Below are 13,516 nucleotides of genomic sequence, written 5' to 3'. Positions count from 1 at the left end.
AATATTACTTACCGGGACATTTATTCTGTCCTCATTTTCTTTCACCGAAAAATTGTTTCCTGCGGTGCCATCTTTCGCGCTTGGCTCTCCTACCTTTGCTAACATGATGCACATAGCGCAGAAGCCGATGCTGCATTCACTTACACTCGGATATCTGAGCGTCACCGTGAAAACATAATCGGACATTTGATATTTGATTGAATTTTATTGTTTTGCCTTTGGGGTGGCACCTGGGGTGGCCAGTCTGGTTGGGGGGGTGGCCTGTGCCCCCCCAGGCCACCCCGCTGGACACGCCATTGCAGCACGGCTGTGCAGCGTGTGATCTGGACACAAGCGATGGAGGCACAACTTGTAGAACTTTGGAAAGCTCATCCGAGCCTTTTCCATGTGGCATCACAAAATTATCACGACCACAACAACCGTGAAAATAGTTGGATTTACACTGTTGCTCAATCACAGCTGCCTGATCATGTTTTTCATTAGCAATTTAGCAAAGTTGATGTGGTGGTGTGTCTGTGTGAGTGAAAGACAGAGAGAGCGAGCGACAGATTTTCTGTTATAACCTTCATTTTATGGACGCACAGTGTGCCGTCCGAGACTTGCACCGCAGTGTCGGCGTTTGTTTCCCTGTTGGCCATGCTTGTTGTTGTGGTCATCGGTTGTCTTCCGGTATTTTCTCCGTAAGCGACCTTTCCTCAACCAATGAGATGAGCGGTAATCTGACTTGTCATACTCGTCATAAGTGTGCTGTCAGCTCATTGGTCACAAAGCAGGAGAGGGGCTGGGAATTATGTTTTCAAACAAAGTGTTAATTCCATTAAAAGTTATAGACTACTTTTGATTCTCACTGTATTACGGGACAAAGTGCGTCCCTTATTAGCTCAATACGGGACGTGTACTTTTGTTTCTAAATACGGGACGATTCCGTTTTTTAAGGGACGGTTGGAAACCCTAAGAACAACAAATATATTTGAAAATTTGCGATAATGATATAACTGACGATATAATTGATGCGAGACAAAATACAACTCCACAACATTACTAGCGCAAAAAGACAACCTTCCATTTATTTTCACTTAAACAAGAAGCTGGTTTTTATGTACATTAAAGCTTTGTAAAAATGTAACAGTGCAAATGCAAATTCCTTGCTGAAAGTTTAACCAAAAGGCATTTCCAGTAGAAATGGGCTGACATATCCTGAGCATAACCATGTATAATATCCACTGAAGTTAAAAAGAGGTGCTTTGCAACATTAAACTGCAGTGTGCAGTAAGTATTTTTCGGACCATAAGGTGCACAGGATTATAAGGCACATTAAGCGAAACAAAGCAGTCAGATAAATCAAACTTTATTAAACTCATTCTTCTTGCTTCCTCCACTTCTGTACCTTTGATTCATAAATGTTGATTTCTCTGGCAGCTGCTCTATTCCCATGTTGTTGCAGTATATTAATAACTAACCTCGTATTGTGGATGGATTATCTTAGTTGTTCTCCTGACTGAAGTTTGGTCCGTTTACAGCATCCTGCCATGCGATTGCATTTGTCTCTAACTATCAGGAACCTTAACATTAATTTTTATAAGTGGAAAAGTGGTAGTGTTCCTCCTCCAACTTCACTGTTTATGTTATGCTAACGTAGCTGTGTCGCTAGCGATCACGTAGCACATCATTATATACCAGCTAGCCCAACTTCAGTAACCCTACAAACGTCACTGCTGTTTAGTTTCCTGTCTTCATTCATGTTGGAAGTGATAGCAGAGCTGTACGTTTGAATTTTTTCAGAAATCTCTCAGTCAGAACATGCAATATCATGCTTAGGTAACTAGCGAAACTAGCGAGCTAACTTCTGCTAGCTTCCTGCTAACTTCTAACTCCATTAAATGTAATACATTTTGTTTTCATGGATGCCTGGAAGTTAAACTTCATAGATACACTTGGTAAAGCAGCAACGCTGATCGTTTTATTAAAGATGAAAGAATTTAGAGATTTTTTAACTCTCAGTGATGCTGCAGTGTTTGACCTGAAAAAGACGGAGTTTAGGACCCAGATTACTCCCAGATTTAAGAGCATCTTAGTCCGACAAATACAATAACGACGGCCGCTTGCATGTTCTGCAAAAAACCGTGCTTTGTCGTGTATCTGACGGACAAACACCAAACCAGTTCCACATCACTGAAGTTGCACCATTTTTACAAACCAATTCTGGTTCATCTGTTTCACTCAACAATTGGCCATGTGCGTATGAAAACAAAGGCACTGCGCATGCGCGTTTTACTCATATTCTATCTATATTCTATATTTCATTTTCCTATCGTTGCCTAACATTATACCGGTATTACCGTGAACGGTATAATATGGCCCAGCCCTAACAGCAACAGTGATCACAGCAAGATCACAGCTGACATCTCTTTGTCCTCAGCATTGTACACACCTTTGCTGCTCTGGACCAGCAAACTGCCAAAGCTTCTGCTTGTTCAGAGGCACTCACACTCACTAATTATCAGTTAATCAAGTGCATTTAATTAGCAGGACCTGGCAGCTACTTACTCTCTTTATTCCTATAGAAGCAATAAGGGAATTCTTGGTTTTTCATGTACTGCTTTTGCATTATAGCTCAGTTTTTGATAAAGAAATACTGACACGCAGTAATTTGTCATGTTTTGTTATCTGAGGTTGCAGTTACCTCATTTTAAGACCAGCTAAGGACCAGATTATTTCTATTTTGTCTTTATAAGTAAGACATTATCATTTAATGATATAATTGAATGTCTTATTTAGTACATGTCTGAATGAAGCCGCTAGGATTCCCAACAAGACATGCTCTGCTGTTTGTTTAAATGATGTTTCTTGCTATTGCACAAAGATGGTACAGCTGAAACTTGCCTTTATCTTATTTCATTTCACTTGCTGTTTATTGTTGGGTTAATTCTTTTTTTTGTCTATTGTCTTCTTTCACAGGTTGAAGCCATCCTGGTCAACATTTTTGGGGGCATTGTTAATTGTGCCATCATTGCCAACGGCATCACCAAAGCTTGCCGAGAGCTGGAGCTCAAAGTGCCGCTGGTGGTCAGGCTGGAAGGTAAAACAGCACTTGACACTCACCAACACTGGAACACATGCACAAAAGTTTTTGTTTTGCCTCTCTGACGCTGTTAGTAAGTCATTGGCAGTTGGCACTTCCAGTTAAACCAAACAGACTGCATCATTTCTCTTAGGCACATCTAGCCTCCAGCGAAAGAATTTCACATTAATGAGCATTTAATGATTCAGGGTTAATACGCTATAACATGCAACTAGGTTCACAGCTGTGTCGCTCGTCACAGTTGTTCACCTTGACCTGGCGCATGAGTAACATCATCATCATGTAAACACAAGTTCCTTTTGTCTTGCTTTTACATATATGTGTCAGTAAGTTTTATTTTTCTTGAACTGTACCTAAAGTCTCCTTTGCTCAGGGTACAGCTGGTTCGAGTTTATATGGACTGAGAATATAGCTTGCAGTATCGTTTTATGAATATTTTCCATTTCAAAGGTACAAAGAAACTCATTCCCCACCTAGTTTTAAACTTTGGAGCCATTGTATTATTGCTGCTGTACTCTCAGGAGCATATCCATCTTCATTGTGGCCCAGTGTCCCAGAAAGAACAGCAGTGCATTTCTCATAGATGTCACATTCTGCTGCACCTGTCATTAGCAGCAGCCAGAATAACTGTAGAGACGGCACTGATTGGCTCACCTTTCACCTCTATATGCTAATAAAACCTGCTCAGCTGTGTGTGTTTGCCCGAGTGTGTGTGTGTGGGGAATGGCAGTGGTGACTCAGAGGCATAGGGCCAGTTGGTGGTTAGCTTAATTGTCAAGATCCTGCCGAGTGGTGTGTCCAGAGCACAGAGCAGGGGAGAGTGTGTGTGTGTTAGCGCTTAGCATTTCATGCTGTATGTCTGCACACATCTGCTATTTGTAGGTCAGGGCGTGTAAGCTGTTTCTAGAAGCCAACTGTGTGTCGAGGTGCTGTGCAGTAGTGAGGGCATGGTTGTTCAGAGCACGATGTAGTGTGAGAATTTTACTCTTAACTGTCATTTCCACTACTTTCCCCTAAAGTCGAATAAAAATGTCATGCAGGTATGTACATCTACCCCATGGCTGTAAAAACTTTGCGTCTGAACCAAAAATAATATTGTTGACTGGAGTTCAAACACCCCAAGTTCAAGATGCACATTTGTCTCTTTAGAATACACAACTACAGAACAAACTAGACTGGCAATCTGCACGGATCCTTAATTATCCACCACACATTTCTGATAGTAGCCATAATTCAATATGACTCTCAGACAGTCCAGAAAGTCACTTCTGGTGGATGCCGGATGGTCCAAACACGTCACCCTGACCGAGGCCTAATCCAAGCCTTAGTTGTGGGTCATTACATCCTGGGCTGCAGTCTTGTGGAGAGGATTGGCTCTGAATCAATCAGCTCAGCTTGCTAGGCTGTCTGCTGGGCATTGAAAACGGCCCAACGTTCTTCAACAGGATCAGAATGGATTAACAGGCACACTTTTAATTGGAAAGGCCCTAAAGAGCCAGGGTTGATTGCACTGGCAGAGAATTATGTGCTCCCATATGTGGGGAAGAGAGGCCATGTGGTCTAGTTCTTGATAGAGTTGTGTTAGTTGATAGAGTATGCATGAAGTGTTTGATGTGGGCTGATTGAGTTGATCTAAAACAGTCTGTAATTATCATCGCTAGCACTTAGACTCATCTGGTGAAAACTGAGCAGAGAACACGCAGACACACTGTCGTTATTGAAGGTATAGAAAGGAAGCGATACCTAAGGAGGTGCTGTACTGCCCTCTTTGGCTACAGTGTGCGCATGGTCATCCTGTGTTTCTCTGCAGGTTTGTCTGCCTCTTAAAAAACCTTTGGCATCCAAGAAAAAGGTGACTACATTCATTTAACTCTGTTCTGAGGTGTCCCCCAACTCTCTGTCAAAGAGTGGAGAATGTTCTGTTTGAGCAAGATTTGAAGGCCCTGTTTCAATGGATGAGATTTCAACATCAGTCCTGACAGCATCATTATAGCTTAACTAATTGCTGCAGCTATATGCATATCCACATACATAAATATAGAGTAATATACATTCACACACTGGTTGATTTGGGGGGGGTTCTGTCTTTGATTTCACATATATTACACATTTTTTCATTTTTGTAGTGCTTTTTAAAAATAGCTATTAACTTACCCTCACATAGTGTAAATCTCGCTATTTGCCTCTCACAAAGAATCTGACAAGAATTGATTAAATCATGAGAATGAATGTCATGCACATTATACAAGTATGCAAATAGGGAACACAGTGTTAAGATACTAAGATACTCTCTGTTAGAGTTAGCACTGATGAAAACATGAAATCTGGTGGTGCAGTAAGCTGCTCTTAAATAACAGATAATACAAAAAACTGAATAAAAAATGTAATGTGTTATGTTTGTTTTAATCATGTAGACCAGGGGTCGGCAACCTTTCTAATGGCGAGTGCCATTTAAAATTTCCTCAGAAGTCAGTGTGCCATATGATTGCATTAGCAATAAATTTAATAACGCTCTATATGAACAGTTACACAATATATAGACCCACTTTATAGAATTATATTTGTTTACAGATTTTGGCAGCTATCAGTGAATCGTTATCAGATATTTTGAAACAAAAAAAAAGAAAAAGACACTTTTTATCCATAACAGCACATGAACTGTACAACAGAAAATACAAATGCTATTTATGGTCTCCTCACAACAATGATAAGAAAAATAAACTAAGCCAATGTGGCATGTCTGTTAATACAGAGACACACATGTTAATGTGATCTCTGGTCTCCCACTCAGAGACACAGGTCTTCGAGTGTCCAGCATTCAGACGGCTACCTGAGGACTAATGTGAGAGGAAATCTGCGCACACAGATATGTACAGCCAAATACTGTCAATAAGGCCTCTGCAATGTTCTGAAGACAGTTAAACTTCTCAGGTAGTGATGTCCAGCAGGTGAAAATGCAAGCTCCATGAACACGCACAGCTGTGGATTCCAGCTACGTCGATGTCGCATTAACTGGCATCAACTCAGCCAGTTAATGTGAGACAAATCCAGCTGCTCATTAAAGATTTCTGGTTTGATCAGAAAAGAAAACATTGGTCCAAACACCTGAGAGCACCACTGGTGCGGCCATTTATTTTTTGATGCATCTTCTCAGATTAATTCACTGCGTGTCGTGTCCACGGCTGGACTGGGACAAAAAATCAGCCCGGGCATTTTGACTACAGACCGGCCCACCAGGTATTAAAGCCATAAAGCCTTTGAATGAAAACAAACGCTGTTGTGACAGTGATGTACAGTCTTGTTGGTATATGCATGATTTCTGTAAATTTTACATCAGATAAAAACTGTGGTTGTAAGCTTCAGATAATTATTTAATAACAGCCAGACATTTTAAATGAGAATAAGAAAGTAAAGTATTTCCTTGTGCCCCCCTCTCCCTGTTAATGCCCTACCTGGCCCCCTGGAAACACTTTGCTAGATCCGCCCCTGCACAGCTATCAGCTGTCAGCTACTTAGAAAAGGATCCTGGTGTTATTTGTCTCTCAGAAACAGTTCATAACTTCCCTTCAACTCATTCATGTCACCTAAAAGGTAAACCTGTTTCTCCATCACCTGTTCAGCTCTGATGATTCAGTAAGGACATCTCCTGGTTTCATCTTCATGTTTCCCTCTCACCAGATATACAAACCGATATCATGACCAGCAGCTTTTACAGCTGTGGCTCCAGCAAACATCAGCTGATACTAGAAATTAATATTAAATAAATTCTAACAACAGCTGATCAAGCTTAAACATGCTGCTGTTGTTTAGCGCGAAATCCGCTGGTTTCCTCTTTCTGGCGCAAAGTGGAAGATAAACAAACAAGAGAGGAAAGCCGATCAGCTGATCATTGATCAGTTTCATGATTGAAGTAGAAACAGGAGAGGCAGGGGGAGAGAATGAGAGAAGAAGAGGCAGCTGTGCAGCAAAGACACAGAATAACTCCAGCTTTGTGTCTTTTTTTCCCCATTCTAGCTGAAGTACGGGACAAACTGCGTCTCTTCTCAGCTCAATACGAAACACGTAATATTTTCTCTGAATGAGGGACCATTCCATTTTTTAAGGAGCCGTTGGCAACTCTACTAACTAACCTTATGAATAAAATAAAGTTCACTTTAGTTCAGTAACATCATAGCACCCACCCAGCTGTATATAAACTCCGTCATGCTAGCTCACGCAGTACGAGTTATTGTAACTGACTGTAAAAAGTCAGCACAACGAAAATAAACTCCACCTAAACTTGGTTTATATCTGACCCAGACAGACTGCAGGTCATAACTTCATACCTGAAGTTCAGTTCACCTGACACTCGGACCGGCGGCCGCCTCGGGTCCCTCCTCCTCCTGCCTCCCCTTTCTCTCATCCACCTGTTGGCCTCCACCACTTGCTAATGTTACTGAATCTGTGGAAGCTACGCCATAGCCACCACCAAACAACTGAGTTATTTTTACACACCGGCCACATCTGGCCAATCCAACACCTTTCATTGTTTATACCGTTACAAAAAATAAAAAATCATCGGGTCCCGAGCAAATGCCCGGTATGCCCAATGGCCAGTCCAGCTATGGTCGTGCTATCAGTTAACCCTTCGCGTCCCAACCGTGGCACGCGTGCCCAGGGTTGCCGACCCCTGATGTAGACTGTCTGGTTGGGGCTGGGTTAAGAGTTGAGTGAGTATGACAACATGCAGTCAGTTAAATAGTTTTCTTTTGGGGGGAGGGTGTATACATCAGCTGCCTGTGGTTCATCTGGCTGGTCTTGAGGCAGAGCGCCCTTCTTTGTTTTAAACTGCTTTTACTAAGTGAGTTACTGGACTGTAGCATTGTGACATTTATGCAGATTCCCAACACAAAAAGTTAATGATACAGATTATAATGTATGTTAGGACAGTGGCACGAAACAAAAACAGACTAAAATGTTAACTTTTGGTTTGCCATGAGATTTCCTGACAACTGCAATGACATACATACAGTTTACATACATAATTATTTGCTTTATTTGTACTGAGCTTGTGTCTAATTTAAATAAATAAGTCCTCTAAGAACTTCTTTCACAGCGTACCCCAGTATCTTCAGACAGCTGACAGATGGTGGGAATTATGTTAGTGTGACACATCAAAAGCTCTCATTGACAGCCAGGAGATTATTACGTGGGGAACTAATCACTTTCTAGTGTGAAGCAAACCATAACTCACCAGCAGTGCAGACAAGCCACCAACTCAGGAAACCTGAAAAAAACTGTCAGTGGACAGTCTTGCAGAAGCTGCCCGTCTAATTGCCACGTATTAATGACAATTGTAATATTTAAAAGGGAAAAGAAATATCCAGACACGCACAGCCTTACACTGACAATCACTCAGTCACCACATGATTAATTAACCGGTTGGCTTGACTGTGAGAGAAGGTGAAGGGGTTTCCATTTTTTGTTGTGGCAAAGATTTTACCAACAGCAGGCGAAAGAGTTCATTTATCAAGCTCTACATCTTTTTGTTTCCCTTATCTTCTCCTGCTAAGGAAACAGTCTTTATCGTGTCCTTGACACATAAGGAACCTTTACAACTTCAGACTTCCTTTGTATGTGTGACTCTACGGCAACGTGTCCTTCTCTCAGATGACAGCAACGCTAAGCACAGCTTGTTAGGACAAAGCTGCTCACAAATGTAGGATTTGCAGCATCAAGAAAGCTCCTCCAGCACAAGTCTTTGGCACAGCCCCAACCCTTATTATCCCACTGAAGCCTAGTGGCCTGTAAGTCACACGTTAAGGCGTCATTTTTCACAGTAGTCACAGGTACGCTAGTTAATTGCCACATAAATGTGAAAATATTGTGTTGTGATGCTTGCCACCTGCTGAATGCTCTTATGTTGTTTTCTTTGTTAAATGCTGAATCTAATTTAAAATCCTTCTCTTCATGTACAAGGTCTAGAATAATCAGGTCCCATCTTATATTAAAGACCTCACAGTACCACTTTGCCCCATTAGAGCACTTTAGTCTCAGACTGCGGGTTTATTTGCAGTTTCTAGGATATTTACAAGCAGAATGGGAGGCAAAGTCTTCAGTTTTCAGGCCTCTCTTCTGTGGAATCAGCTCCCAGTTTGGGTTATGGAGACAGACAGCCTCTAGTGTTAAGTTTAGGCTTAAAACTTTCCCTTTTGATCAAACATATAGGGAGGACTGGATCAGGTGACCCTGAATCCTCCTTAAGTTACTCTGCAATAGGCCTAGGCTGCTGGGAGATTCCCATGATCACTCGTCTCCTTTCATAAGTAGTGTTCATAAACTACTCTGTATTTAGTCATTAGTTATTATTAATCCCAGGCTCTCCTCCGAACTCATTGGTGTGGTCTTTCTCCCCTTAGCCCAACCTAGTCATGGCAGATGGCTGCCCCTCCCTGAGCCTGGTTCTGCTGGAAGTTTCTTCCTGTTAAAAGGGAGTTTTTCCTTCCCACTGTCACAACCTTCTTCCTCTAAGGGGTTGTCTAGCTGTTGGGGTTTTCTCTGTATTACTCTAAGGTCTTTAAATTACATTATAAAGCGCCTGGAGGCCACTGTGGTTATGATTTGGTGCTATATAAATAAAGTTGAATTGAACCTAATTAAATTCGGGGGGTTTTGTCGGTTTTTGATTGGATTGAGCACTTTTGAAAAGTGAATTAAAGTTTGATTGAATTTTCAGGAGTTGATTGTTAATAAAGAAAAAAGTTCAGACTAGCAAGTTAGTGTTCTGTGACATTTCTCAGTAATTAACAGGTCAGTTGGACTAATGATCGAGGTCTGGAGAATACGTGTTGTGATGAATTTCTGCAGAAATCTATATTTTTGCCTTCTCTAATGTTCATTTCTTATATTTAATCATATAGATTTAAAACAATCATCTTGCTTTGGTTATTTGTGCATGCTGACTGTGTGCGTTGATGCCCTCTCCAGACTGTGAGTAGGTCTCTGGCAGCACCTAGTGGCTGCAGGTGAACACACACATATCCCCATTCTCCAGTTATACCCTACACTCACACACATATACTCCACACATGCCTTAGTAATTCTGTATCCAGCTGAGCTCAGCCCTTGCTGATGCTGCTGGCGTGAGCTATCAGTGCTCCCTACTGCTCACAGTGGAACTGCAGTCAGCTCTCACCCATACTTGTGCAGAAAAAGACTCCCACAAATGCACGACTCCAACACGACGTGTGATTCTTCCACCACACATGTCCTGAGTAACACACAGATGCTGCACAATCTAAATAATACACTGAATACTCCTGCTGGTCATGAATATGTATCAGCTTGGGGAGAAAAAAATGCATGTTTACTTTTTGTTCCTGTATACACTTTCCATAGGCATATTTGTCTTTCAGAATACCTGCTGCATTATGTATTTGCTGGGGGCCCATATGGCTGCTTCCACTTTCGCCAGTTTTATCTTGTGCCGTTTGAACTTTGTTGTGCTGCAGCTTTGTTTTAATCTTGTGACAGATAAACCTGTCAGTACACAAGCATAGATCCATCAATCTCAGTGAAGTTTGCGGATTAGCCTGTTGAATGTAAAGCATACAGTACTGCACCGCTCTTCTCGCTGCGTGTCCGAATCGAGACGCACACAGTCGCACGGAGAATATCCGCTGTTTGATGTGAAAACGACTTGAGACATCCGATCCCCTGTTTATGCAGCAGAGCAAGAGCTCTTCCTGCTCTTATTCTAATTAATTGCATTGCCGAATTGATTGTTTGGAGTGCGAGCCTGCAGAAATGTGTTTGGAATTACTTATTATACGGCTGGACAAAAGAGATGAAATATTAGGCGTTAAGTGGCAGTGGTAATAGAATTCCTCATGAAAGGTCTATTGATCAGGGTGGCCCGGCCTCCGGAGAATTCACATATCATGCAGTCTTAATTACACGGCAGCCACGAGAGCGAAGGTCAACCTGTGAGCGTCTGAGCATGCACAAACACTCGCACATCGACTCGTTTAACACCCGAGCGAATACAGGGAGACACTAATATACAGAGAATCTCAACACACCCTTTGTCCATATACAGCAAACGTAACGTGTAAAGTCACAATAAAGTGTTTTTCCAGAACCTTTTTTAGAGACTTTTTCAAATGTTGTTTGTTTGAATTTGAAGTAAGAAAAGATCAGACAGGAGTGATCGTCAGTTGAAGTGTTCAGCATGGACACAGAGAGGTGCGTCCACTCAAAATGTAATAAATGAGATCTGAAATCTGATTAAGAAAAACAAACAAATGCAAGTAGTTCGGGGGGAAAAAAAGATAATTAAATGTTTCAGCAGCGTGCTGAGTCTTTGATGGCACATCAGACAGATTCAGTTTTTGTTCTTCATGTGTCGAATCAGTAAATGCCACATAAACAGCTGGCTTTTGTTGTTTTTAGCTGCAAGGGGCCAATTTTGCTTCATTTGACCTTTTGCTCTGCTGCCCCACCAGCACCACCACCTCGTTCACTCTCTCATCCACTCCCCTTCCTGCGTCCCTCCGTCCGCTGAGGCGCCCCCTGCCCTGTGTTGTGACAGGCTTGTCAGGCTTGCATTTGGCCGAGCGGTGTGCAGTGCTGGGAGGCAGCCAGCTCAGTGCGTAGAGCCTCGGGGTTGCACAGAGTATCTCCGAGTGTCTTCCTCTTTCTCTCTCTCTGGTTGGTTGTGGGCCTACTGGGGGCACAGGCATCACCGTATCACCCAGCACCTGCTACCCCTGACCTCACTACAGCTGGGGGAGCTGACACACACACGCGCGCACACAAATTGCCCTTTTGCCCGTTGTTCACACTCTACGACGTTCGGATCAGCAGTTGCATGTGCCACCATTGACCCATGACTCCATCTGTCTGTGTGGATTGATTCCTCCAGAGGAACTCTTCGTCTTTCACACAGTGTGGTTTTTAACATCCGTGCAGATGGCAGATCAGGTTCACCCTTGTTTAGCCATTTTTGTAATGTTGGTTGTCGCCTGTTGTAACACTGTTTTCCTTCCCCTTTTTTGCCCCTTTCCAGGGACCAACGTCCACGAGGCTAAAAGGATTCTGACCGAGAGCGGCCTGCCCATCTTGGCAGCAGATGACCTGGATGATGCCGCCAAGAAAGCGGTGGCAGCCATCAAGAAATAGAGAATCCTGCAGGACGTCTCATTCCAGCCTCAGCACAGCACCATCAGCCTTTTCTTCCACATGCAGACCTCCAAAACCTTGAGCCTTTGCGTGCATTTCTCACTTTAAATGCCAACTGAGATCCAGATCACGAGCACTTACAGGATTCTGCCATTACACTGGTTTCCTCTCTGCAGATCAGATCAGCTGCAGTTTCTTTAATCATTAAAATGTGCATTAGTTAGGAAGAACCACTGACATATTCAGGCTAACATATTGAAAGGACACCCAACACTTTGTCCATTCCATTAGCTTTCTTGTCTTTATTTTTCAGCAAAATATGAAGTGGGAAAGACATTTTCCATCTTCACATCCCATCCACTGAGTTGTTGCCATGTTATCGCACACCATTCATAAGCTGTGATATCATTCAGTGGTACTTGCTGAAACCGAGATGAATGGAAGCTGTAAACACTTTCTTACTTCGTCCACGTTGGTTACCAAGCCTGGTCTGCGTTTCAAATGAAGTAGATGGCGTACTCACTCTGAATTTGTGCATCGTGTCTTATTTATAAAGTGCTACTATGAGACGTCCATTATCTGCTCTAATCCTGTGCCTGTCCAGTGAAAGCTAATGAGGCATCACAGGTGTCGAGAAAATGAATAATTAAAAACAAAGAATTGTACTTTTTTATAATCATGAATGGATGTTGACAGGATGTCTGAAATACAATGAGAAAATGCAATTTGTGACATTAAACAAAAAATGTTTTAAAAACTACACTTTAGTGTGTTGAATTTGTCCGGCCCATATCGGAGTATCCTGATGGAGGAAAAACTGGCAGAAGGTGGAAAGTAAGGCGGAAAAAGAAATTCTGCTGAATTTCCCGGGTATTTCTGAAGGAAGCACACTCCCAGAATAAATGTGATGTCAGTGAGGAGAGCAGATCCTCAGCAGTTTGCAGTTTTCTTAACACTATTGACTGCATGAGCACATATTTTGCAAATGTTTTTCCAAGTAAATCAAGCTGCTTCTTCAATGGGCAAGTATTTTTTTTTTTTTCCAACAAGGGAAAAAGAGACTTGGATGTAATTTATAGTGAAAAGTTTTAATATAAGCAGTTTTTTTTTTCATTCTTGTAATAGATCTCCCTTTTTCTTTTCAGGAGGATGACACAGATGTAGACATCTCAAAAACTCATGTATCAAATATGACACAGAAGGGATTAAGGGGTTAAGCGATCCAGAGGCCAAAGCTCATCTTTGTGTTGAAGTGTCAGTTGTCTAAAGATATTT

General features: G+C 42.1%; 1 protein-coding gene across 1 annotated transcript in view; it reads left to right on the top strand.

The window, feature by feature from the left end:
- Positions 1-13,001, top strand: part of suclg2 (succinate-CoA ligase GDP-forming subunit beta) — a 109,054-nt gene extending 96,053 nt beyond the window's left edge. Inside the window, exons 10-11 of the mRNA XM_082532681.1 lie at positions 2,959-3,079; positions 12,129-13,001. Of these exons, the coding sequence (XP_082388807.1) occupies positions 2,959-3,079; positions 12,129-12,241 (234 nt within the window). The 3' untranslated portion in view covers positions 12,242-13,001. The remainder of the gene's footprint in view (positions 1-2,958; positions 3,080-12,128) is intronic.
- The last annotated feature ends 515 nt before the right edge of the window (positions 13,002-13,516 follow it).

The sequence above is a fragment of the Aulonocara stuartgranti genome (assembly GCF_965226115.1).
Source record: "Aulonocara stuartgranti genome assembly, chromosome: 5".
Taxonomy (NCBI): domain Eukaryota; kingdom Metazoa; phylum Chordata; class Actinopteri; order Cichliformes; family Cichlidae; genus Aulonocara; species Aulonocara stuartgranti.
This window is presented reverse-complemented; position numbering and strand designations above follow the sequence as displayed.